This window comes from Psammomys obesus, unplaced genomic scaffold, assembly GCF_907164565.1.
Source record: "Psammomys obesus unplaced genomic scaffold, mPsaObe1.curated_primary_1811, whole genome shotgun sequence".
NCBI classification, from domain to species: domain Eukaryota; kingdom Metazoa; phylum Chordata; class Mammalia; order Rodentia; family Muridae; genus Psammomys; species Psammomys obesus.
Window position 1 is genome coordinate 27744527 of NW_026593286.1, and position 26612 is coordinate 27771138.

General features: G+C 47.2%; 1 protein-coding gene across 5 annotated transcripts in view; it reads right to left on the reverse strand.

The window, feature by feature from the left end:
- The window catches only part of Nrp2 (neuropilin 2), a 114940-nt gene that overhangs the window by 16214 nt on the left and 72114 nt on the right, over positions 1-26612 (reverse strand). For 2 of the 5 annotated variants that reach the window (XM_055616970.1, XM_055616968.1), the window contains exons 13-15: positions 17617-17879; positions 15971-16067; positions 14781-14801 (exon numbers count right to left, since the gene is read on the reverse strand). In XM_055616970.1, coding sequence (XP_055472945.1) covers positions 14781-14801; positions 15971-16067; positions 17617-17879 — 381 coding nt within the window. Of the gene's footprint in view, positions 1-2522; positions 5957-14765; positions 14802-15970; positions 16068-17616; positions 17880-26612 lie in introns of those variants that run through there. The other 3 variants (XM_055616972.1, XM_055616971.1, XM_055616967.1) reach the window with 3 other exon arrangements.

Below are 26612 nucleotides of genomic sequence, written 5' to 3' on the forward strand. Positions count from 1 at the left end.
GGTTACCTGAAGCTCCTAGATTAGTTATTTCCCTCACATGTTGCTAGCTAGGGTTCTGCTCTGTGGAATGTTCCTAAGTCCTGTATCATTTCAGTTAGAATTGGCACCCTACAGAATGGCTCCAAGGGATCTATGCAAACATTTCTGGGCTGCGGCTTATGGTCTAATGACTCTTAAGGGAGTAGACTTTTGGTTGTAGTTTACCTCAGCACAAACTCCCGCACACCTGACCGAGGTAAAGCTTAACCAAGTCCTCCACCACTTCTCGTTTAGTTCCTAAGTTCTTTGTATAGGACAACACCCTCCCACCCCCATCCCCAATTCTAAGATGACCAGCTGGTGTTCCCCTCTCCCTTCTTTTTTTCTCTGGCTGGATTTGTTTTGTGTTTCCCTTGGGCCATCGCTGAAGTGGATGAAAGGCAAATTACAGCTGTGAGAGCCCCAGCGCTCTGCAAAAATAAAGAGAGAAAAACAACAACAACCAAAAAAAAAAAAAAAAAAAAAAAAAACCCAAGCCCACACCTACCAATCTGCAGTTTGCCTCAGATGTGTGGCCACAATGTAAACCAATCAAAACTTCAAAATGAACCTCTTTTCATCACAGTTTGCAAAAGGCCACAGCGTTTGTGCAAAACAACCATACAGCCAGCGAAGAGCGGGGGAGGAAAACAAACTCCATGGCACGGCGGCTCGGCTGGGCTTTGGTGGTCTGGGTTAGGAGCGCAGCGCTGTGCTGAAGCAAGCACACACATTTAAGTCACAGGAAAGGCTCAGGCAGGAGCGAGCGTGGGGTGCACTGGGTCTTGACGTGTGCTATCTATGGTACATAGAAACATAATTCTGTAATGTTTGTCACTGGGCTAAGTCTGAAATACTTGCAGGAATGTTTACGGGCGAAAGTGTGTAACACTGACTCCTCCTGACAGTGGCTATCGTCTCTGGGAGAAAGTACAGCCCTAAAAAAAGTCTTGGCACCAGGCTCAAGGTGGAATACATCCCAAAAGCCGCTCCAAAACTGTTAGTAATGCCAACGAGCCATAAGCTCTGACTAATTTAATTCAGTCTGGCGCATGTGGTCCTCCTAGGTCATTGCAGGCAAATGTGGACTGAGTCTGCGTCTTTGCTTGAAATAAACACTTTGAGATGCTTCCATTTTGCCTTTTGCTAACGGGAACAAACGTTTTAGGCCAGCCAAATGTTACTTAGACAAAATGGGTAATTGTGCTTGGCACGGGAAAACCAGACAATGCTCTAATCATGGACATTCAACTCTGTGCTCCTGCAGAGGACAGATAATGACATCTACCCTGAGCCATCTGTACTGACGGTCTCCTGTGAGATCCGAGAAGCCAGGCTTCCCCTTGCAGTATTAGGACAGGTTTTATATCTGAAAAGTACTGAATCCTGGGTCTAGGTTCTGATAGGACCTAGGAAAAGTAAGGAACCTGGCAGAATGAGGGTCCTCTGGACAGGTCTTTCTTGGCGAGACCATGTAGCATGACCATTTAGCCTCCTACAAAGATCTCTGGGGTGACCTGAGAGGCGATGTAAACCCTCTTGTGACAAATTCTTGCCTCCTGTTGAAAAACTCAAAGCCACAAGGATGTTTCCTTTCATCCATGGGTGTATATATGTACCCATACACTCTGTCTATATCTACCTATCTGTATTATGTAGGTATCCATCCTCCAGAATCGCCTTCAGATTCGGATATTTACCACAACTACACCACTAACTATTCACAGAGCGGGACCAAACCAAACTAACCAGAACCAAAAGTTTGTTGGATGGGATCAGGCTGTTAAGTCAGTCTCCTCCTGTATTTAACAGAATGTTCCCTCTATAGAAGTCTTTCCGGATAGGCCCGGGTTTATAACATCCATCCCTTCATTATCTTCATTATCTGTCCAAAAATGAAATCCCAACCAACTCTGAGCCCTGAATGTGCTATAAGTTCCTGTTCCCTTTGCTCCAGGGAAATTATTCATAAATTGGAGATCAATATCCCTCAGGAAGTAATCATTTGGTGGGTGTCAGACAAGAGGTCACCATTTCTTTTCGGGACGAAGGACTCCGGCTCTGTGGTGCTGAGTGTATCATGATGGGAGATGCACTGGCTCCCCCCCCCCCCCCCCGGGGCGATCTGAAAGGAGATCCCAGTCTCCAGGGCTTTGCCATCAAGAGAAATTGTGGAATCACATTGAGCAATTTAGCTCTTAGCAACTTTCACAAAATCCCACACCAATCATAAAAGTTGGCTCAGCTGCACAAATTGGCTAAAACTCCTAACAAGCAGTGATGAAAATAAAAAGAAGGGAACGCTGGCATTCAGCCTTAAGGAGGGAACATCACTTCCTCCCACACAAAGGCCCCATAGTTCAGAAGGCAACGTGTAAACTTTGGAGACATCAAGTTAGTTAGTTAGTTAGTTAGTTTGTTTGTTGTTCTCTCTCCAAAGCTTACATGTCAATTTTGTTCTCACAGGCAAAGGACAGGGGGAAAAAAAAACCCAGATGTTTGTATAAAAATATCATTTTATTACATTCCACACAATACATTTTCAAATAGTTTCCAACATCCACAAGTTACTTTGACACACAGGCAACTGAGCAATGCAAGGGGTGTCACAGTTACGGGGAGAGGGGATAGAACAGGAAGTAAAAATCTTTAGGTTTTCTTGTTTTGTTGTTCTTTGGTAATTTTTGACCTTTTAAGTGTTTGCTTGCCTGCTAGTTTTTATTTTAAAGATAGGGTCTTTTTAAAAGGTATCAACCTCAAAAATATTACTGGATCTCCTATTCTGGCTTTAATCAAAAAGAGCTGGATGAGGGAAAGGGTGACTTTATTTTCGGCATCCTGTTTTATCAATGACGATGCTACATTTGTTTTGTTTTGTTTCTTTTTCTGCTTTTGCCAGCAATAGGAGATGGCAGCTGCTAGCATACTCTCTAGGAAGGGTTCTTGAGAGACCCTAAGGCAACTTTTTTCCAGCCCCAGCTGGACCTTCACCTCATCCATGTACTCTTCCACATTTTAACAGTTGGTACCAACACTCTGTCTTCTGAGAAGCAATGCTACATGTATGTTTTCACCTGTCCCGTCCAGTTTTCTTAGATAGGAGTGACACATGGGGATGCAGAATTTTGCTTTCTAAAGCAGCAAGGCATGGCATTTTACACATGAGCCGCCCTTTTAGATAATACTATGAAAGATGCTGGGGTCGGGGAGGCAGGAGAGAGAGAGAGAAAACTACCTGAAAGGAATCTCATCTGTGACATGTACATGAAGATGGTGTTGCGTGGGGTGTTGAAAGGGCATAGTGCTCGTTCACAAAGTGGCTGCCATTGTCTTTCCAAAATGAGGATGCCTCAGCTACTCGCTTTTGCTACACTGGATAGATTTTCTAGCCGTGGTCTTCTGATGCCTCCACAGGGCACCTGTAGGAACGTCAACGACATGCAAAGAATGCCCGGCCCTCTATGCTCAGCTAGAGGTGAGTAACCCTGATAAAGCCCTCCAAGACTGGCAGGCTCCTCTCAGCTCTCAGGGCTGCTGCCCACCTCCCGCTCCTGCTTCCTTCTCCATCTTCAGCTGAGGTAGGACAGCTCAAGGTAGCCACACTCTAGCCTTTCATCTTTTCTTTTCCTGGCGGGGCTGCTGTGGTTGAGATAGAGCAGCTCTTTGAAACAGAGTAAGAGTGGGAGAGCACTGTCCTTTCAGGAGGATGAAAGAAGCCAGCTGCAAGAGCTGGGAGTGGGCTGGAGGGACCTACTCTGAAAGAATGCTGAGCGGCTCTCTCCCAAGCAATAAAAAAAAAAAAAATCATTAGTATTTTGTTCTTAGAACGTGTCTGGAGGTGTCATCTGACCAGGCAACCATCTTGAGAGAATTGCACTTTCCCCAAGAAGCTTTTTAGCTGGAGTAGAAAACAAATAGCTCCAAGACTGAGCCCTAGTATGCTTGAAGTCCTCAAATACTCACTCTCTGGCAATGACAGTGACTTTGTCATGTAATGCATCCTTTGCACAGTATCATTGGGTCACTTCTCACTAACGTCCCTCCATGCATTGCCTGGGGAGGAATGGTGGGCAGAGTGGGTGTACCCTTATCATGGCACCTCTCTGCCCATGCTACAGCATCTGCCACTGTCAGGCCAGCCCACAGGGATGTATTAGCCAGATGCCATGAGTGCTTTAAGGAGCAGCACACCGGTTCATGTCAACAAATAATTCTCTTCCATTTTCTCATAGTATTTAAATAAGTCGGGCGGACAGCCTCATTATTCAATAGCTACAGATCCAGGCACACATGAACACCGTGAAAGGAAAGCAAAGAAACCCCTTTTCCCTCATAGTTTACTAATGCTATTACAGTGACCAAAATAATACCAAAGAATCCCTTCTTCCTCAGCCCCATCCCACGTTAGGCTCAATGCAGTGATGCCCAGGGGGGGAGGAGACTTTGCAAAGGCAGCACCTGTCTTTCCATCTCCTCCCTCTTATCTTCCCCTGCTGCTGTCAATTTAAATGGAGCACTGCGTTTACATCATCCCAGGTGTGTGATTCTTTATGACTTATTCCACGATTGGACCATCAGAGCTAAACATTCATTATTAACTTTTTCTTCTTCATTTTTTTTTTCTCTTATAAGGCAACATGAAACAACATTTGCTTCAGGGCTGAAAGGAGAGAGGACCCCACTGCACCCAATGGCTGTTATCTCGTGACTTCAGAGACATAACAAAAGGGGTCATGCCTGAGTGCACTGGAGGAACCATCATGTTGGGCCAGGTGGGTCAGGGCTGGGGATAAGGATGGGTGCAGCCACATTGTATTCCTCGTGGCCTCTCTTTTTCTAGGTACCTGGAGATGACAGTGACAGCCAACAGAAACCCAGCCAGCGCTAGATAAGGCAACAAAAAAAGCTCCGATCTCTTCTCTAAGTAAACAAGACATGTACAGTATATTATTTTCCTGTAAAATGTACCCCAGAAGAAGTAACACAAGAGTGAAGGGACCCCGCTCTACACGCACCCACATACTACCCCCCTCCACAGTGAGTCAGTCTCTGCCTCACAAACCCATCACTCACTCTCTCACACGTACACACACACACACACACACACACACACACACCACACACACACTTCTTCACATGGGAGTGTACTGTGTACATACATACAGGACCAGGCTCCTCTCAAGATACCTGGCAGCCTGCCCGGGAGAGGAGGGACGGGATAAGGCAAGGGGAGAAAACATGAGGGCCTGTCTCTAGAACAAAACCAACTGAGCCTTGAGTTGTGTAGTGCTTAGGGGCGGGTCTCTTCTGGAGTCCAGATGCAGCATTAGAGTTGGGTTTTGTTGGTTTAGAATCATGAAAAAGAAAAAGAAAAAGGAAGGAAGGAAGAAAAGGAATAATAGAGAGAAGATTAAAAAGGAAAGAAGTAAAGGAAAAAAAATAACAATAAAACAAACAATATCAGAGCAACGAGAAACAGGAACCAAGGATCACAGAGAATGGCTAGGGTACGTTAGAATGCTCAGGGTTGGGTACCCCGGAGAGAGATGTCTGAGGTTCACGCAGAGACTAGGCGAGGAGGAAAAAAAGTGCAAAATCGAGGCAACGTGTTTGTAGTCTTTCTTGTTTTTGGGGGGGCGCTCTTCCTGCTTCGGCCCTCAGCAGTGCGAGCCCCGCTCTTGCTCTAGCTTAATGGTTAGGGTCGGCTCCACTGCCAGAGGGGCCCCGTTGGTGTAGTGGGAGGTTTTGTAGGTGATGGAGTGATCGGTCTTCTTGGCCGCATAGCGGAACCGGTGGTAGTGGAGCACCAGGGCCAGCACGACGGAGACCAGCACCAGCACTGCGCCCCCGGCCGCCATAACGTAATACCAGTAGGCTGGGATGGGCTGCACGGGCACCGTGTCCACTGTGGGCTCGGTCCCTGGCGGGAGGGTGCCCCCTGGGGGAGAGACACAGAGAGTGTTGCTAGGCTGAGAGCATGCGGACTCATTAAAAAAAAAAATAAAAAAGAAATAAAGGAAAAAAAAAAAGAAAAGAAAGAGAGAGAGAGAAACACACATGCTTTGGGGCACACAGCAGGGGACCACGGATTCAGGTGGTACTCGGACTTCATCTATACCAGGCAGTTATTATAATGCTGCAGTCTCTCCACTGGTCCCTTTATGCATCAGGCACTTTAACCCATTCTACAGATGAGCAAACAGGCTCAGAGAGGTTCAGTCGACAGTTCCTAGTTAAAAAGATCCACCAAGTCCTACCGTCACAAAGCTTTCTTTGCTATTTAGCCAGAATTACTTCACCCTATCATAATTCTCCTCTCTCTCTCTCTCACATCTCTCCCTCCCCACCCCACCCTCACACACGCACAGAAAATGATGCTGTAATAACTGTTGGTATTCAGATAGGTGAATTCTTCAAGTGGGTGGAAATGCCATATTTGGTGGGGCTGGCCAGAATTCTCAAACAATGTATTAATTAGGCTGGCTAGACTTGAAGGTAAATTCCACTTTGGTTTGCCAAGGCTTCTGTGCCCATTGAAATCATCTTGGTCTTGTCTAAACAGGTCAATTACTACTGTCAAGCAATGACTAACCCGTCTTCATTTTTTTTTTTAATTGGATGGAGGATTTTAAAAGCAGATTGGATGGGGAGTTGGAAGGAAAAAAAAAATTATGAGCACAAAGCAATAAAGGAATGTGAGAGCAAGGGCCATCCAGTGAGTGAGGGCAAACCAAAGAGGTTCATCCTTAATCTTGGAAAAGAGCAGGGAGGAGAAGCTGGGGGTGGGGAGATTTAGAAGGCAACCGAGTTTACTGGCCAGCCTCTGGTTGCCATGGAGACACTGTAGTGGAGTTAAGCTCAGGGTAACTCAGGGGAAAGACTGGCTTGACTCCCACTCCATGCAAAACAGTGCTACAACTTCATTCTCCCAAAGATTTACATCAGATGAGAATCTGGCCCAGAAAGGGACTAAGGCTTTTTTTTTTTTTTGAGCTTGCCAAAGGCAGACATGATCTTTACTTCTGAAAAATGATGTATGCTTAACCTATGAGAAATACTTCCCAAGCTGCTTGCATCACGTGCTGGCGGCCAAAACACCCAAAACACTCAAAACACTCTTCCTTTACTTACAGGGTGTGCCGGCGGTGGGGGTTGGGCCACCGCTGCCCTGTCGCCGTGTCTATTCTGTGGGCCCACCTCTGCACACCACACAACACAGGCAGGGGGCACCCCGGCTACCTTTCTTGTCTTTCCCCGAGAGACTTAGAGATCCTGAGGTAGGAGAAGCCAGCCTCCTCTTAGCCTCCACCCATGGGTGCACGCAGCGAAGGGGCCCTGTAAATGCCTTCGGAAGCAATTGCTGAAACAAAGCCCATACTCCCAGTCCTCAGCGTTCCCCAGTCCCCACGGCCTGATCCCCAGAGAGCCTCCTGCCATTTCTGGGTTACTGCTTCCTGCAGCTTGGGGGGAATCCCCTTCCATCAGGGTGCAGTTTCATTGGTACCTTGTAGGCTACCAGAAGTCTCACAGTGTTGGAAGTGCTTTGACAAAGACAAGCTGCTTAGCACACAATTTGATAACTACATTTATCTCCTTGGGGTGAAAATGACCCCATTATCCGAGGGCCCCAGAGGGCTGTTGCTACAACTTTGTCCTTTCCCACATGAGTACATACTCTTTTCTTTCCCCTCAACTATTTTCACCTTTTTTTTTTTTTTTGTCTGTTTGTTATTTTGAGACAGGTTTTCACTTTGTAGCAGAGGCTAACCTGTAATTCAACATGTAGCCCAGGCTAGCCTTAAACTAGCCCCCTGCCTGAGTCTCCCATGTGGTAGGACTATAAGTATGAGCCACCATACCCAGTTATGATTTCCATCTTTTAATGCCTTCATTTCTATGTCTTTAAACATATTTGTCTCGATTCTCTTTCTCTCACTCATTGGCAGTCAAGTTGGAAATTTTGCATAGGAACCAAGAGGAAGAGAAAGCAAAGTATTGAAAATGGTTCCTTGAAGTGGTCAGCTTGCAAGTCACAGCCAGTTGAGGTCAACCCATGTTTCAGGTCACCAAGAATGTCTGCTGCTTGGCAACGAGCCTGCTCCTGGCTTGTCACGGGAGCTCACAAGAATGCTGGGAAATGACTAACTGCACAGGTGCCCCCGAGTCCATCGGAGGCATCTTTCTTCTCCTGTAAAGTGTTCCTTGGCCATGCCTCTGATTCTGGTGCTGTATTCTGAGGGCCACCCTCTAATGAGGTTTGCAGCTCCTATCTGAGGACGGGTGACAGGCAGGTGACAAGTTCAGCGACTAAGCCTTTGCTGGAGCGCCTGACTACAGGTTACAGCCCCTCCTGTGGCCTCTGCCACCATCTGGCCTCAGCACAAAAGTTTTACTGCTCAAAGCGCCAGAGCTGGGGAGGGAGGAACCCTTAATGCTACCCTGAAAGTGTTTCTGATGGTAGGAATAACGTGGGGCACAGTGGGAACCTCTTCCTTCATAGGGGGCTAAGTCATAACATGGGAATTAGTATTAAAAATCAGATATGTGAGCCACCATCGATCCGCTCAGATCTATCCTGTCCTGTGGAAGACAGACTCCACTGTGCGTTAGAGACTGTTTCCCCCTTTTCCATCAAAGCCCTCTTGCCTGAAATCATCGACAAGCAGAACATGTGATAAATTGAGGTGACATGAGGGAATTTATCTTGCCCTCGTAAACATTGTCCCTGGATATGTACTTGGAAAAATGAGGAAACATACTGTATAAATTTATGCTCCTAATGTTAAAGGAGTTAGAAAAGAGAGGGCGTGAGTAACAATACCTTCTTTACGCCCCAACAAGCAGTTTAGGGATAGCGTATAGGCTATCCCAGAAGTTTCCCAGAACACTCTACAGCTGGAGACTTGATTCCAAAAGGCAGTGGATTGTGCTGCCTTGGAATCCGGCTCTGCCACAACCACGGAGGGTTCTGTGCTCATTAGGCTGTGGTTTGCAAGTTACAGAAAAGGAAGGTACTAAACCAACCAGGGTTAAATCTGTATTCAAGACATCTTCCCAGCAATGGCAGAAATCTGAAAAGTACCAGATGGAGAGAAGAGTGGGCAGATGGATGGACAGCTGAACAGACAGACAGACAGAAAATAGAGTGGTAGAGGAATGCATTTTGGACCAACCTTCAGACTCCTTGGGAAATGCTGATTTCCCACTAGACTTCAGAAGGTACTAGAAATGCTTCCCACACAGTGCTCCCATGGGAAGGTAGAAGAAGGTGCCTGGGAACACGAGCATCTGGATCCCAGCCTTATCCACCCTGCTTTCCCTATGGGGTGGCCAGTTAGAGCTTCACAAATATGGAATCCTGGACTAGCTACGCCAACCCGGGAACAAAAATTGTAGATGGGACATCAGCCTTGCCCAGAGCTGAGTTCTGTCCCAATGTCCCCCTTGACTGTTCTTTTACCACAAACTCACATATCTCTTTTTTTTTTTCAGTTGGAAAAATGTTTTCAGTTCCTCAACCATTTTTTTTTATTAATTTCCACCCCCAATTCTCCACAAAGATTTCTCATTGTTTGAGATAATGAGAAACAGATACTTAAATAGTCAATAACTCCAAGTGCATTTGCAAGGTTGAACAGGCTCCCATCTGCCAAAGTTCTGAACTCCCTGGAGAAGAGAAATGTGAATGCTAAGAATTTGGATTTTGAGAAACAAATTCTGAGAAGCCACACATGGGAGAAATGAGAAGAAATTACCTGTTATGTAGTGAGCCTCCCATTCCTGTTTATAGACAGTGTCACTGGCTCACTGAATAATTAGGAACTGTGGCTGTATGAACAGTGTTAAGAGTAGATGTTTTCAGAATGTCAGCCCTTGGTTCACGGGCTTTGCATGAATAGTCTTCATTTTCCACGAGTCTTAAATGGGGGATGAGAGGACCTAAGAGGGTGAGTCGTTGGAAAACTGGGAGGGGAGAGGGCAAAGTAATACAGGGAAATTCAAGGAGTGGCTCTTTGAAGAACTGCTCACTGCTGCTGAGTGACTGAGTCAGGCCTGAAACCCGGTATACAGTATCCTCAGCTCTCTGCAGGCCACTGTCCATTTTTGTAAATAAAGTTTTATTTGAACACTGCCGTATTTGTTTGTTTACGTACTACTTGGGGTTGCCTTTGTGCTTCCGTGGCAGGGCAGAGTGCTTGCCAGAAAGGATGCATGTCCTCCAAAGCCTGGAATATTTATTACCTGGTCTTTCAGAGCACAACTTTGCAGATTCTGCTCTAAACAAGTAAGGCAGGGGCAGGAAACAGCTTTCTCTCCCTTTCTGCCTCCTACACTGTCTGAATCCATCAGAGAATTGGCATGGCACGGCACAGTCTCACCATGAAGAAAGCAAGCATCTATCACAGCTACATTCATGAAATGTCACTGGGACCTGGAGGAGCTACCCAGCATCTACAAAGAAATGTCCTGGAAGGCACCAAGGGTGGGTCTCTCTTTGCACCTAAAAACTGTTTTATGCTGCTGGTGTGGGGGCCCTTCCTGTGCCATCTGAGAGTGAACACAGCTGAAGGGACAGGTCAGGTGAAGGATTTGTTTCATCTGTGGCATTAATCAAGCAAAAGGAAAAGCTTGGGTCCACTAGGAAAGCGTATGGAAGCTAGTGGAAGAATGTGGCCAGGCCCTCTGTGTGTTTAAAGGATGCCGAAGTTCAAAGCACCCCTGAGATCAGCTCTTTCTCTTTGTGGGACAAGCAAATACGGAAAGGCAGACTCATTTGAAGTTTACAGTGAGCTGGCAGACACCCTGGGGACTCCCCACTCTGTCCCCTTCCCTGTGTCTATCTAAAATTCCTCTAAATTCGGCCCCTTATCTGGCGGAAGCAGACACCTCTCTTCTTCAGGCTCTTAGGCTACATTTGAAAACCAAGGCCTGCCGCTCTCTCTGCATTGTCGGAGGGAGATGTTTGGGAGAAATACTTTCTGCCGCCCTTTGACAAATTGTCCTGGCAGCTGCTTAGATGCACTTGCAAGGGGGGGGGAAGGGGATGTGCCTGGCTTCTGTGTGTGCAAGCAAACTTCACAAACAGTGCCTGCGTGTGCTGTGGGCAGAGATGGCAGTCAATCAGCACGTGGTTGTTTCACATCTCTCTCCCCGTCCTCTGCTCTACCACACCTAGCATAGACTTGGCAGCTGGAGAAGGAGGTGGAACATTGAGGAGGAATTCTCACACCACAGCTGCCTCTCCGAAGCCCTGGCAGGCTTCAGTGCACTTTTCTGACTTCATCTGAGGCTTATGTACAAGAACTCGTCTTAACCCTCTCTGCTTCCTCAGAAGCGCTCCAAGCAGACAGTGCTATAGAGCAGAGGGAATCTGATGAGGCAGGTACTCTACTCTGATGGGGCCATCCAGGCCTAGACCCAGGGACGGGGTGTCGTATTGGCAAGCGAAGCTTCTGGGTGAGAGTGGGTATGGAAAGAGAGATGTGGGTAGAAAATGGCAGCTTGGCCTTTAGGACCCAAAGAAATGAGCTCAAAACCTGAGGCATGGAGTCTGGTACCAGCCTGACCTCAAGCTTAACCCTATGTAGGTTTCCCTTACAATGACTCCCAGCTGTACCCACTGGACAGCTTTTGATGCTCATTTTCTCCTGGTTGTACCTGGGTGGAAATTGTGTATGTGGGGGACAGCAGGAAGGCATTCAGTGGAACCCAAAAGATGGAGTGCAGTGCCCTGAGAAATGGTTAGAGATACATTCACAACCATGAGACTATCAGGACATAATGTGGTCCCTTTAAGGCCCTTAGTAAGAAGGCAGCTCAGGGTTCTGTACCCCAAGACCACCTTCCCAGTGCAACCCTATCTGGGTCTCCATGATCTCCAGCAGGTGGGCAGCTCCTGCTGCATTCAAAACACACAGCCTTCTACAGGAGCAGCAACAATCCTTGTCTCCACCATAAGCTACTAAAAATATCCACCTGGTCAACAGCCATGGGGCTCTGATTATGGGCATTATATATTTTTACTGGCTTCTTGCTTGCTCCCCTTTCTTTTATTGAGAGGGGGGAAAAAGTGTTGAGTAAGAGGAAACAATCCATCACCTTAATTATCCCACTTTTCAGTCTTTTTCCCCTTTCTCTTTATACACAGCTTTTCGTTTGTTAAAGCTCAAGCCTGAAGAACAAAGACACATGACGACACCATGTTTATAGCCACTGCTTGTGAAAGCCAGCAAGCAAGCACACCCAAGTTATATTGTTTAAAGTATGACTCATATCAGTGACAAAAAGATCAGGACGACACAAGAGTTTTCACTCTCTCTGCTTCCTCCTTCTCTGAACAATTTCTCTTCCACACTAACTCACACCCAGGTACACAGTTACTTCGAAAGTAACGAAGCAGAGCGCAATGCAATTAGAATAAAAAGACAAGAGGTGCACGGCCAGAAAGCAGTTAAAGGCAGAAAATGAAAGACACTTCAAACTAAGAAAGACCACGAGCAGCCATCAGCACAGGTCCAAAGGCCACTTTTGCAGTTTCCTAAAGATCCCCCAAGAACACACTGATCTCCCGTAATGAATGGGATTGCTTCTGCTGCACGACCCGTTTATACTGGAAAAGAAAACAACCCAGATTCTAGAGGCAAATGGCGGCTGTTAAGCCATGCTCCCATGTCAGCCTTGCCTGCCCAAATCTGATTTTACTCTGATGCTTTGTTTTGGGTAAAAATACAGATTTTATGTACTGAGCAAGAGTCTGCTATTGTCCTGTCCAGGAAGAGAACAAAAGGCATGTCTCCGAAATGGAGTAAAGATAGAGGCATGAGAGAAGGTCCTCACGCCTGGTCCCAGGTTCACCGGGTAGCTTCCAGGAGCAGCACAGAGCATATCAGTATGGTTGAAGCTTCTAGGTCCCACTATGCTCTTGACTCTTTATGCTCGTGAGCCCAGTCTCTGTCCCCTAAGACTTGGTTGCCTCTTTGCCCTCTTCAGCATCCGTGAGTCAATGCTTGCAACTCGAGCCCTGTCTGCACAGCCCCGAAGCATCAAGAGCGTATCGGGGAGTCTTACCTTCAAGCCACGGAGCCCAGTGTTTATTTAGCCTAAGTGCACATTTGCCACTCAGATGAGACTTTATTTATATATATTTTCACAGGCGAACAGGCCTGGGGTGTGGAGCCTCGTGCCGCACATGACTTCAAGGAGAGCAAGTGTGCCTGGTTTGTTTATTCTCTTACACAAGTGCAGACCTCAGCCACCGTACTTGTCACTCACGACTAGCCACGGCATGTGCACAGTTTTTATAGCAGCCCCTGGCCAGCCGTGAACTGGCCTTTCCGGGAGCTTTGAGGCTCAAAAGCAAAAGCCCACGGAGAGTCTGCAGGAGCAGGCTCCTCTTCCCCAGCATAAACATGATGCTGCAATCTGAAGGTTAGAACCAGCTGCAGCCCAAGCTGTTCAGTTTGGACCTCTGCCCTCCTAGTGGTGCTTTGCCTTTGCAGCCACATCCCCCGGGGAGGAGCAAAATGCACACATGGACACACACAATACTCTCCAATGAGGTGGGGACACGGAGACAGGATAGGAAACCAACCATACACTGGTCCTCTATTCAACCACCTCCCCCATATCGACTGTCTCACAAGCTGGGGATGAATGGCAGATTAGGTGAGATGACCTGGATCCAGAAAACCTGTCCAGGTATCAAGCCGAGAACTCATCTCTTTCTGGTCAGGAGCTGGACATGAGAGCGAGGACAAAGTGGAGATGTGGGCTGTAGAGTGGTGGGGCTTCTTTCTAAAAGTGCTGTCACCTACAGGGTGACGCCTAGACAGCACAAATGGGAGGGAACAGCCCATCCACTGGCTGGCACCAAACAGGGCCTGGAGGCTGGGCCTCGGGTGAGGGTCTGTGACCATGCTGCAGTGGGCCAGCTACAGGGGAGCACTTAGCACTCGCAGCAGGCACTGAGGCTTCAGTATTAGAAACCTCGGCAGCATCAGCAGCCGCGCTGACTGTACCGAGTGAATGTGAACCGGCTGCACTTGAAAAGCACAAACATAACCTTTGCTCCAGGCTGGAGGCCATTTCTTCTCTTCTTGGATGAGGAAAGCATCCCAACTTCTCTCTGCTTTGCTTTGCTTTTTATTTGCTTTCTTAGGGAGAAAACGTCCCTTCCTGCTCTCAGCCTTGAAACTCAAGTGCTCTGCCTCTAGTCAGGGAATGTATCTTCTTGCTCCCTCCACCAGCTCCTGAGTTCAGCGTCTTTCTAGCTGAACAGCGTCTTCACAGCCCTCCTCATGTCTTTTCCCAACATCCTCACTAAAATGCCTCACTGCACCTCACTGAGGGTTAATTGAGACCACTGCCTTGGTACACCGTGGAAAAACACCATCTTCAGCCTAAAACAAATCATTGCCACCTCAATTCATTGATCTTCCCACAGCCTCCCCTTTCTCACAGCTCCTGCATTTTCAACCACATTGCTCCCGGTTGGACAATGCAAGGCTCAAAGGTTTATCTGTAACCTATTTGTCTCTATTATAGGTTTCTAAACTTTAATTAAATGAGAGACATGGAGGCTCTCAATCCCCGGTATCTATGGGTGTCGCTGGCGCCATCTAGTGGTGAGGACATGAAGCGTCCGTTTTCTCCTGCAAGCTCTGTTAAACTGGGGGTTATTACTCGCCCCACCAAATTCACATCACATGGAGAGAGAGAAAGCCATGCAAAAAAATACATTTTTTTACCTTTAAAATCCTCACCTGCAAAAGCTGAGATGGGTTCTGAAAGGGAAAAAAAAAAACAGAAAAAAAAAACTGGAGTTAGATAAAGAGAAGAAATGAATGAACGCAACACAAATGGCTTCTATCAGGTCTCTTGGTAACAGGCTATAGAATATGGCTCACTTCTTGCATGTTCTCTAGCCTGTGCCTAACATAGAATCCCCATGGGGCTAGGGTGAGTAGAGAGGATTCTCAAGTTGCTTTGACACAAACAAACAAACAAAAAAAGTGCTTCATAGAGTAACAGGTCCCCAAGGTACTTATCCATCACTTATCACTGATTGCTTTCTCAGACCTGGGTAACTTCTAGATGCCCAAGCCCTGAGAGTTGCCTGGGGGACTGGGCCAGTCTGAGTTGCTTCTGACATCGCTAGGAACAGACAACCAAGGTCCAGAAAAAGCACCTGGTGATGTATTATAGCACTCTGCTGGCTGCAATCAAGTTCTATTCCTCCTCAGAACTCCTTTTCTGTTTGGGAGGGAAGAATCCATGGCTATGATGGGAGGTTAGGGTGCCCTTAGGGAAACCCCTGCTGCAGGGTGAATCCTTGAGCAAAAATGTGTGCATTTCAGGAGGGCTGGCTCTTAGTACTTCTGACCAAAGAGATAGTTAGGGGCGTCCTTCCTCTGCCGGTCCTCTAGTATGCCATGCCTACTTCTACAGCTCCAGGCTTTTGGGCATCAGAAGTATTAGCTTGAAAATACAATATAATATTTGATTTCTTATGCAACAGTTCATTCATGGGAAGGAACAGAGGGGGCCATTGTGTTATCAGTCTTACATAGCCTGGGCACCAGTTTTGCCCACCACTGAAGGCATCCATTAAATCCATCAAACCTTTCCAGTATGTAATTCTGACTGGCAGGCACTCTTGCCCTCTAGCATTTTCTTTGCTAAAAACTGGAGTCTGATGATGGGGTCTTGGTACCCTGAATTTTCATATACTTAACGCACATCTACTTCTGATTGGGAGACGAACATAAACCTTCACCTCATATCATACCCCTCCCAAGACACAACCACACCCACACTTCGCCTCCTGCACAGACTGGCACAGCCCTACCTACTGGGAACTCTTGTGTTTTAAGACATTGGTTGCTTCCTTTTGTGTATCCCAGTCCCTCGTGTCTCATCTAAAACAGCCGCAGAGAGAGAGGTAGTCACGTACCCATGCAGTTCTCCAGGGGGACATCAGTGCTTATCCGAATGTCATCGATGGAAATCTCTCCTGATCGTCCTTTTCCTATCACACCCTCGAACACGATCTGCAGCCAGAAGGACAAGAGCCATGGTTAGCAAATCTTCCTGGTTCCTTTGGTGTAAAGACCTCCAATTTTCTGTTAACAGCTGTGTATGTGAGTGTGTGTGTGTTATTGCACCTGGTACACATCTGTGGACCACATGGCTACATCTCTTGAGATCTTAATCTGAAAAGAGTTGGTTCACATCAGTTGCGTATTTGAGAGGACAAGAAAATGTAACAAGTTGATGGATATTGTTGTCCAGCACCAAGAATATACTGATTAAAAGGACCACAATCAGAGCACACTCAAGGGGGGAGGGGAGCGATGTTGACACTTCCCTAGATATTTCGGAGGTTCCTTTCTCATAAATACCTCAAATGCTCAACTCAGGTATTTGAAAACTCAGAGGGCAGGGGCAGGCAAAGGTAATGGAGGAAACAGGGCACTTAGGTTTGGATTGCCTTCTAGCTGACCTCTCCTTGTCCACTGACTTAGAGATCTGTCAATCCAACAAGCAGGGAAACGGTTTACTCTTCCATCAGCCTTTCACTGAGCGGCTACTCTTTGTTAGGCACACAGATAAGATAGTGACAACATCTAGTAAAATAAGAGCTCTGCCTGGAGAAAATCACCCTGTGAGACAAACAAACAAACAAACAAACAAACAAAACTCCCACAGGTCCTCCTAAAGCCTGCACTAAAGTTAGTAAGTGGGGGCCCAGGTTGGGGAGCGAGCGAGGGTCTCAGGATGCCTTGTAACCTCGAGAGTGAGAGGCTGCAGCCTGCCCCTCGAAGCCCCTCGGCTCTGTGGTCTTTAATCATTCCTCGTTCTCGCCCTCCCCAGGTTCTTTCTGCAAACGAGCACATGTCCTCTGGCAAGCTGAAAGAGCAGTTGGCTGCCAAAGCAGCCATCTGTTGCTGCTCTTCATCTGGGGAGGAGCAGGTTAATGCTTTGGCTGGTTCTCAGTCACCTCCACACCCACAGTGTGTCTGTTTCTTCCCAAGATGTGGGTACAGATGCATGTGCCCATCTGTGCCTCGGTCTCTTGCTTCATGGGATAGAGATAACGGAAGCCACTTGCTTTGGGCTCTCCTGGGTTCACTGGCCACAGAGTTTAATGCCTACACATCTATGCCCCCTGCCTGGATTCACGTTCTCTGGAGCAGGTCTGGGAGGGCATGGCCACAGCCTCCTCCATTCTGAGGGCTCCACTGCCTCGGGCATAGAGAGGTTGTTTGTGTTTATTTCCCTGGCTTCTGTGTCCCTTTGTCAGCCTACCTGATAGCAATCTAAAATAAAATGGAGAGAAGAAACATTTGTTGGAGAAGATTTCAGCAATATAAAAGGCAATAGGAGGAACAAAGAACCAAGTCTGGGTGTAGAGATAGGCACATTCTGAATAACAAATAAGAGTGTCATTTAGTTGCCATGGCAACGTAAGAAACACAATGAAAACAGCGGAGCTTAACCACGTCCCTTAATGATGAATGGGCAAGGCTCTTTGAAATACTGAAATAGGGATCACAGTGATCCCCTTGCATCTTGCACCCCTTTTCTTCCCTGGCTCACCTGATACTCCATGTCGTAGCTGGGCAGGATAATGCGACCATGCTTCCACTCGCTGCCCTGACCCTCACGGATGACCCAGAGGAGTTTGCTCTCTTGGCTGGCTTCCCGAACCACCTGCAGCGCCACCCCGTGGCCACCCGTGGCTTGGTACTGGAACTCCATGCACACAGGGCTTCGGGGCAGGTGCACTGGTGGGCTGATGAGGCGCCCATACTGGCCCTCTCTACGGCCATCACTCTGTAGCCTCAAGAAGTTCTTGTCATCTGGGGGAGACAAACCCAAACGCAAGTGGTAAATGCTTGGGAAATAAAGTACTTTGTAACTGTAGCCCCTCCATCACAAAGATGGACTGGAGTTGCGCTGTTTTGGGTGCTTTGAAACACGTTGGGTCTTGCTATGTAGTCAGGCTGGCCTTGAACTTACAACCTTCCTGCTTCTGCCTCCTGAGTGCTGAGGCCACAGGTGTGTGCCACCATGCTGGGCCTGCTGTGCTCTTTTCTAAGGCTCCTTCAGACTCTGGATTCAAATACTCTTATCCTCTTGAAGCTATTTCCTCAATCTTCAAGTCACCCTGGTCCCTCTTGCAGTTGTCTGGATCACTTTCATCACGTCTCTTTCATATACAGCCCCTGGCATGGTCAACTTGAAATCTTGGCTGTGTACAGGCCTGTCTTTTCTCCCTAGATTCTGAGAGGCCTGACCCATATCTTGCTCATCTCTGGCTCACCCAACGGGCCAATGCAGTCTAATGAACTGAGTTATAAGGGAATGGTTTATAGGGTGAGGTGGCTGCTGGGTTGGAGGGTGACTCTAGCCAGGCGTTGTCTGGCTCGGTACCATCCAAATGGAAGACATTAAAACCTTCTGTCTTTGCCAGAGCTGCTGCATGGTAGCCGGCCTCAGTAACTATCATTCAGACTCTCATGCCAACCCTAAGCCAACCGAGGCACTGGCCATCTCACTTTCTTCCTGGACTTGGCTTTTCTCAAGCAGCCACACACATACAGCTCCATGGTTAAAAGGTATGACCATTATCACTAACAAAGGCTGCGTGTTTGGCAGAGAATATACATGTCCTGGGAAATTAAGGGTTCACTGCCCAGACCTTTCAAAAATGGCCTTTTTGGCAAACTGGTCTTAGATCCATCTGATACATATGTGGAAGGCTGAGTTCTCGCTGCAGTTGGCAGCCCTAGACCTCACAGAAACAAGTGTGGAGAAGGGCAACTCCAGCCATTGTGCCGAGAGCAGCTGCACAGGGGGCGAGGAGGAAGTCTCACGATCTTGGGCCCTGAGGGTTGTGGTCTGCTGAACTCCTCTGCAAGTGGGACAGGGACATATTTTCACCAGATATTCAACTTGGAATATGAACAAGCCAGGCACTTCCCGGTCTTGTTAATCTGATGCTATGTTAGTTTGAGACATGGGCCCAGAGCTTTTTTTAGGCAATAGGGATGGTGAGGACCTTGGGTTTCTTGGGGAGGGACAGGCTAGCGCTCCAGAAGCGTACCTCTGGCCAGCACCCTCTCAGGTATGGAGATATCTGATTCGCTGCTCTAATTCCTGCTGCCATCATTTTGTTAGGTGAGAGCTGAGCCTGCCACAGACCCTCCACCGGCAGGCCTGTTCGAGGCACAGATAAGGAAGAGGAGGCTGTCTCCAGCACAGAGTTTTAATGATGGGCTCTCCTGAGGAGGGGATGTCGATACCATCTCCAGACACTCGATGATCCTCTAACCCTCTGTTTCCCATCAGATCTCCCTGCTACCACCGTTAATGATGATAATTACAGTTCAAATCTGCATACTGCGTTTCAGGGTACAAAGCACACCCATGTGTGTGTTCCTTCACCTCATCCTTGCTGTGTATGCCGGTGGAGAAGAGGTTAAAGAGGCTGCTCCGAGGAGGAAACGCTGGTTAAGAAGTGGACCCCAGACTTCACCCCACCTTTCTACAGTAAACTCTTTACCTCAGCTGCCTGCAGGCATCTTGTCCCAAACCCTTGCACTCCCTATCTGTTTAAGGGAAACCAGCTGCCCTACTGGGCCTATGGCCTCACTGTACCCTTTCCTCTTTGCTACCTAGCCTGGCTCTTTTGCCAACTCCTCTTCTAACGATTCTGGCACATGTAGCATTCACCTCCACTTTTTTAAGGACTCTTGATTTGTTAATGACACCGGATCTCACTTAATCTTCAAAAGGAGCCAAGACCATTTTCCATGGTTACTACCCATTACCTGTCACTCTTAACTGGGCCCTCTGTCTTTCTTACCATCTTAGATTTTTTTAAAGTTTTTACTTATTTATTTAATGTGTGTGTGTATGCATGCTCACAGGTGTGCATGTGCTAACACACACGAGTGTGCCACAGTACACATGTGGAGGTCAGAGGACTATCTGCAGGAGCTGGTTCTTTCCACCACGTGGGTTCCAGATCAGGTTTGGTGGGGAGCACCTTGACCTGCTGAGCCGTCTTACAGTCCCCCATCTCCAATTTTCTTGAACACGTGAGGTTTAATATCACATCTTTCTCCTTTCCTTAGTCAATGTATATCCTGCTACCCAGAGAGATTTCATTCCATGAATGAACAAATGAATGAATAACAAACACATAGATTAAAAAAGAATGCTGTGGAATGAGGACAGAGGGAGAATCCGCTAGCCTCTGCCAAGCCTGCAGATTCTCTTAATCCCTTTGCCATCATCTGCTTTCCTGAGCCAGCAGGCCCCCCCTTTTAAAGGTGAGGTTACCTAATACCAGGGTAAGCTGTGGAGGCTCCCAGTACACTGAGGTGCCAGTGCGGGTCCCCCTGATCCTCTGCGCTCCTGTAACTTCCAAGCCCTTACTCTTTCCACCCCATCTATAAAAGAAAGCAGATTCGAGAGACTTCTCATTCAGCTCTCTTTCTTCACAGTCTCACAAATAAGACCCGCTTGCTGCCTGAGAATTGCTTGGCGGAAATTCTGTCACTTGTGTGAATTTGCATTCTTAAGCGAAGGAATCATAGCAGAATGGTTACAACTGGGAAAGCCAAATGTGTGTGGGGTGTGAAATGGTGGCGCAGGCTGCAAGGATTTTATCTGGGTCTATCTTAATTTTATCTACCCACCCTGTCATTAGAACTCAGCCAGGCCAAAGGTTTCCCAGTCAGCTAGCTGGTCGGGAGCCTCCAGAGCCCCCTCCTTTCTCCTTTCTTCTCCTCTCCCTCCTCTCACAGTAGGCTGATAATCACTATGCATGATTTACAGGACCTCGGCAAGAACCGGAGTTAATGCTAGTGGCGTGCTAAGCACGAGCAGCTGAAGGACCATAATTCAGCCCTGACATCTGAGCTAATCCACGGGTTTGCAGAGTCTCCAGACAAGCAGGCCTCTGGATTTCACTTAGTTAAGTCATTTGTGCCCCACTTGTCTGTTAAGTGCTATGAGCTCCAGGGAAGAAAGATGATATGTAAATGTAAGGAATTAGCAGGCTACATCAGTCAGGACGCTGAGCTGCGAAACATCCCTGCCTGTCACCAAGAGGGGCCTGATTAGAACCAGCAACACCATGAAGAAAAGATGCAGACTGGGAAAAGCACAAGGAACAAGGAAAAAGCAGAGGATGAGGATGATCAAGGGCACAGGCTATATGACAGACACCGTTGGCTACGATTCTTGTCCAACACTGTGCAACAGTAATCTTGGTATTCTTTTCCTTTCTCCCTCTCTCTTTCTCTTTCTCCCCCTCCACCCTCTTTCCGGGGTCCTGCTAAATCACTCAGGTTGGCCCTGAACTCATGATCTTCCTGCCTGCTCTTTTCAAGTGTTGGGATTAGAAATGTGGCCCCTCCCCAACTAAGCTTATTTCTTCCATAGTCAGAAAGGAAACCAAGGCCCAGAGACATGAGGTCATATTTCCAGGAAATGATACAGAGTGAGAAAAGTAGGATTTGGACCCAAATCCAAACTTGCCAGCTCCCTGTCAGTTGGGGTGGAGTCCTGGCTGGAGGCTCTCTAAACCTTTGAAAGCCTTGGTCTTCCCGTCTGTACAGTGGCTATCATAATGTTGTTAATGCATAGGGTTGTGATAACAAGCCCTGTAAAGCACTTTGCATGGCAATAGGGATACAGCAGGAGCTCAGCCGAGCTACTCATACCACTTCACACACTGCCTTCCATACAGGCCCTGGCCACCATGATCAGGGGGGAAGCCAGTGCCAAGATGCAAAAAGGAGTGGGATTTAACCCGGGGAGGATATTGATATTCTTTGAAATAAGGTGCTTTCCCAGACCTGTCTCCACCCCAGGAACCAGCCAGCTCCCAGCTGTCTGCCAGGCACCACTCACTACGGGTCTTCTGTGGCAATCTACGGAAGATGAAATAAAAAAGTGATACTGTCTTGGATCTTGAGTGGGACCCCATGTGACTACATATGGACCAGAGGAAGTATTTGGAAACATCCTGACACCATGCCATCCACCCTTCCCTTCAGAAAGAGCCTCCACAGGCCACACTGGCAATGTTCTCCAGGCCACAACCCCAGCTGTCAAGAACGTCTCAAATTCAGTTTAGTGCCTTCTGCTGGCATGTGAACACATTTCCTCCATCCATCCCTGATGGAATACAGCTAATTTCTGTCCCCTGACTTAGAAGCATTTCTATTCATAAGGAATTATGAAGTCCGAGGGGGCTGGGGAGATGGCTAGGTATGTAAAGAGTTTGCCTCACAAGCCTGATGTCCCAAGTTCAAATCCCCAGGACTGAGGTAAAATCACTGGTATGTAAACCTACCTGTACTGTATCCCTATAGGGAAATGGGCAGAAGATACAGGAGAAAGAATGGAAGCTTCTGGGCTAGTCTGAGGTACACTACAGTGAACAGACAGACACTGTTTCAACCAAGATGCAAAGAACTGATATCAGAGGCTGTATGCTGTGGTACATACACACACAAGTGGGAGGGGGTGTTGGGGGGGATAAAGAGACGGAGAGAGGGGAAGAAGAGAGGGGGGATAGATGGAAGGATGGATGGAGGGAGAGACAGACAGGGAAAGAGAAGGAGAGGGAGAGAAGGAGAGAGAAAAGGAAGGAGAGAGGGAGGAAAGAAGGGAGAGGTGGAGGAAGGGAGGAAGAGAGAATGATTTAAGACCTTTAGTCTGTGGTTCCCCAGGAAACACAACCCTAGTCCCTTTAAATGTTTCCTTTCTGGGTCTTTGTGGAGTGGGTCTCCACTGACCCCTCTTGGAGCTACGTGCTTCAGCTCTCCTAAGTCCTGACATTCATACAAGACATTCAGCTTGAATGTATTCTGAAAGTGAAGACTGATCTGGAATATCCTAGCTTATGGCTTACCACTAAGGAAGCTCAAGAACACAGTGGCTGCCAGTTACTGGATAGAAAGAAGGGTTGGTATGGCACGGGACATGGTTGCTTTATGAGTTTCCTTGGTCCTTAGGAGGAAGAAACTCTTTGGACTGTCAAGAGGTTGTCCTAACATGAAAAATAGCCATCTAAGACCCAGGCTAGTCTGCCGGAAGTTGCCTTCTTGCTCTGTAGCTGATGGCTAAGATGCTGGCAATGGAGAGTGTCCAACAAAAAGACAATGGAAAGGAAATACATTCAGCTGCTGAAAGAGAATAAAGAAATAATGTCCCTAAGATACAATCCCTGTTCCTCCTGGACCTGACATATTTAGGAGGCATTTTGCTGTGTCCTTGACTCCAAAACGTCTGTTGTTGCCAATGGTACAGAGAAAACAATCATAGGGGATTGAACAACACGAGTTCAAAAGGGCAGAGAGGAAGTGCAGAGGACAGGGTAGCTCAGGCGTTTCACCTGATGCTGTCTCTCGAAAGGTCTCTTGATATTTCACCTGGCGATTTATGGTCCCATCTGGTTGCAGCTGCTTAAGTGTCCTGTGGACACGTGACTGAGGTTGGCCCAATTGCAATGGGTTCAATTGTGTCTACTCCCCTTTAACCAACCCTAAAATAAATCACCAGCTTGATCCTCCTGGCTATTACAAAGCCAAACACGCCATCTGTCCCTCACACACATCTCCTGGCTAGCATCTTGCCCTCCTACTAGATCAACCATCTGAAAGAATATTTAGTGCAGCAGGAGATGGAGTCTCGTGGTATAGGTCATACCTAAAACATGAGTCATCCCCTCAGCTGGCCTCCCAAGGTCAGTCTATCTCTGCTAAGGTCCTCAAATTAACAACCAGTTAAGGGAAACATTGACTTTGGATGAACTCAGCAGGATGTTTTCAAGGTTTATGATGGAACATTCTGCAGGCATTTAAGGTTTCAGCCAGGCCACTCCTTGCAGGAAGCTAGCTAGCTAGCTACCTGGAGGAATTTTGTATTTTTTTAATGTGTCAGCTTCCACATAAAGTTTTGCCATCTAGATAGTTTTGTCCTCATTTTGCCCCTTCATTATCAATCTAGTCTTTCATGGGTTTCAGAAAAGGGGATGACAGTTTCTCTCTGTCGTTTTTCTTTTCTACAAAGCCATGTGGTATTTTTTTTTAATTTAATGTTATGAATATAAGTGCTCTATCTGCATGTACACCTGCATGCCAGAAGAGGGCATCAGTACAGATGGTTGTGAGCCACTATGTGGGTGCTAGGAATTGAACAGAGCAGACAGTGTTCTTAACCACTGAACCATTTCTCCAATCTCGCCAGGGATGTTTTCTTCCCTTTTTACAAAAGACCCTCCATTCTTTTCTTTTTTACTCTTCTCTTCTCTTCTCTTCTCTTCTCTTCTCTTCTCTTCTCTTCTCTTGAGATTATCCCTTGACTATTACTTTCTTTTAGCTCAGTTCTTCTTGCTCTCTCTTTAATTATCTCTTATGGTCCATAGCTCCAGTTTTCTGTCTTTGTATTAGTAGGGGCTATGCTCCAGCTAAACTCCTGCAACCTTCTTCTGAAGGTGATGCAACCTGAGGCAGTGGTTCTTTACCTATGGATCACAACCCCTATGGGGGTTCGAATGAACCTTTCACAGGGGTCTCATATCAGCTATCCTGCATATCAGATATTTACATTCCGGTTCATAACAGTCCCAAACTTACAGTAATGAAGTTGCAACTCAAATAATATTATGTTTAGGGGGACACCACAACATAAAGAACCATGTTAAGGGGCCACAGCATTAGGAAGGCTGAGAACCACTGACCTGAGGCTGTGTGAATTACAAGCAGTCCCCTGATCTTTTGAGCTCAGAGAGAGGTTTTTAAATTGAGCCATTGCTAGCTTACAGTCAAATATCAAGCCCATCGACATGTGTAAAAGTGGAGTGTTTAGATTCCTGGTTTACTTCCACTTGAGCTTCCCTTGGAGCCCTGAGTACATTCACTGTTGTCTCGTTACCTCCCACAAGCTGGCCAAAGCCCCTTCACAACGGTGTTTTAGTCCAAGTGGGCTTTGCCTGTTTTCTAGATGCTTTCTTTCATGGCTTTTAGGTGCTGCAGTAAAGGAACACTTTAACCACACTTCACAAGGTCAATCAATGTGTAAAAGAACACACACATTCCAGGGGGAAAGAGCACACATTCCAGATCACACTTGGATCTCCATCAGAAGGCTGACTGGGCAGAATCCTGATTTATCTCTAGCCTTATCACTTCCTCCTCCTCTTCCTTCTTCTCCTTCCTTCTCCCCTCTGGGGTGCTATGGACTGAACCTAGGCACTCTCAGATGCTAGGCAAGTGCTCTGCCACTAGCTCCATTTTCTCAGTTCTCCATTTTCTTTTTCTTTTGGGTCTTGCTAAGTTCCCTAAGCTGGTCTTGAACTCACTCTGTATAGCCCAGGCAGGCCTTAAACTTTCAAACCTCCTGCCCCAGTCTCTCAAGTAGCCAAGATTACCCTCTAGCACCACCAGGCCCAGGTCATACCTCATTCTTTACAATAATAACAACCTCGACAAAACAAGTGCCAATGCTATTGGTATTACTACTTACTTAGCATACTATTTCTGAGTGACCTCAAACAGTCCATGATGCATTGTTCCTTATTATTTTCCCGTAGTTGCTGAGGGAGACAGAGTGGCATACATAGGGAAATCAGAACAGCAGTGGCAGAATAATACTGCCAGCTCGGGCTCAGGCAGGTCTACCTCTCTAACCCTCTGCTTCTTGGTTTCCACTAAACCAAGTGACAGCAGCATCAGCAAGGGCTGGGAGCTTGTTCTCCTGCTAATGCCCAGAGGTGCTACAGCAGTATTGTCTAACACAGTAAGTACTGTGACGCCGACGTGTTGCAAGCATGGAGAGAGTGTGGCCCAGGCATCCATGAAATAGCACCACTGCCACAGCAGAACCAAAGCACTAGCTGAGACAGTTTTAACTCATTAAAATTATGTTAGCAATAACCACAAACAGTTGAGTCGGGGGAGGGAAGGAGAGTCCTTACCCAATATGGAGACCTGCATCCCAGGACCAGCTCTCATCTCAAGGAGTGTTTGTGTCTTCCCTTAAAGACCCAACACTGGTCATTCTCAGGACTCGGTCTATGATCAAAGCATCAGGTATGTCTGTAGAAAATATGTCTCTGTTCTACTGACAGTGACCACTGTGTCATTGTGGCTTCAGAGGGAGGCAAAGTGGTTCATCAGGGAGGGTTCGGCAGGCTCCTCTGCTACCACCAGGGGTCACTGAATTTGGAACACAGCCCCTGGGGGAGGGGTGGGGGGGCATTGGTATGAACGTACTCTAGGCAGCTCAGCCACAAGAGCTAAAAATAGAAATTCTGAGAGGCTTGAAAGACGATGTTGAAAAACAAAAACAGTGGAATGAAACCAGTGGGTGTCTTGTCAGCCTGGAGCAACCATTACCACCAGCCAAAGGAACAGAACTAATTGCTGACTTAAAAGGGAACAGAGAAAGGAAAGAAAACATGAGAAAACAACTCAATCAGAAAATATCTAAGCAATGTAAGTAGTTTCCATGGACACTTGTGACCAACTGTCTGTGTTGTGTTTCAATATGGCCATCTCACCCCACCCCGC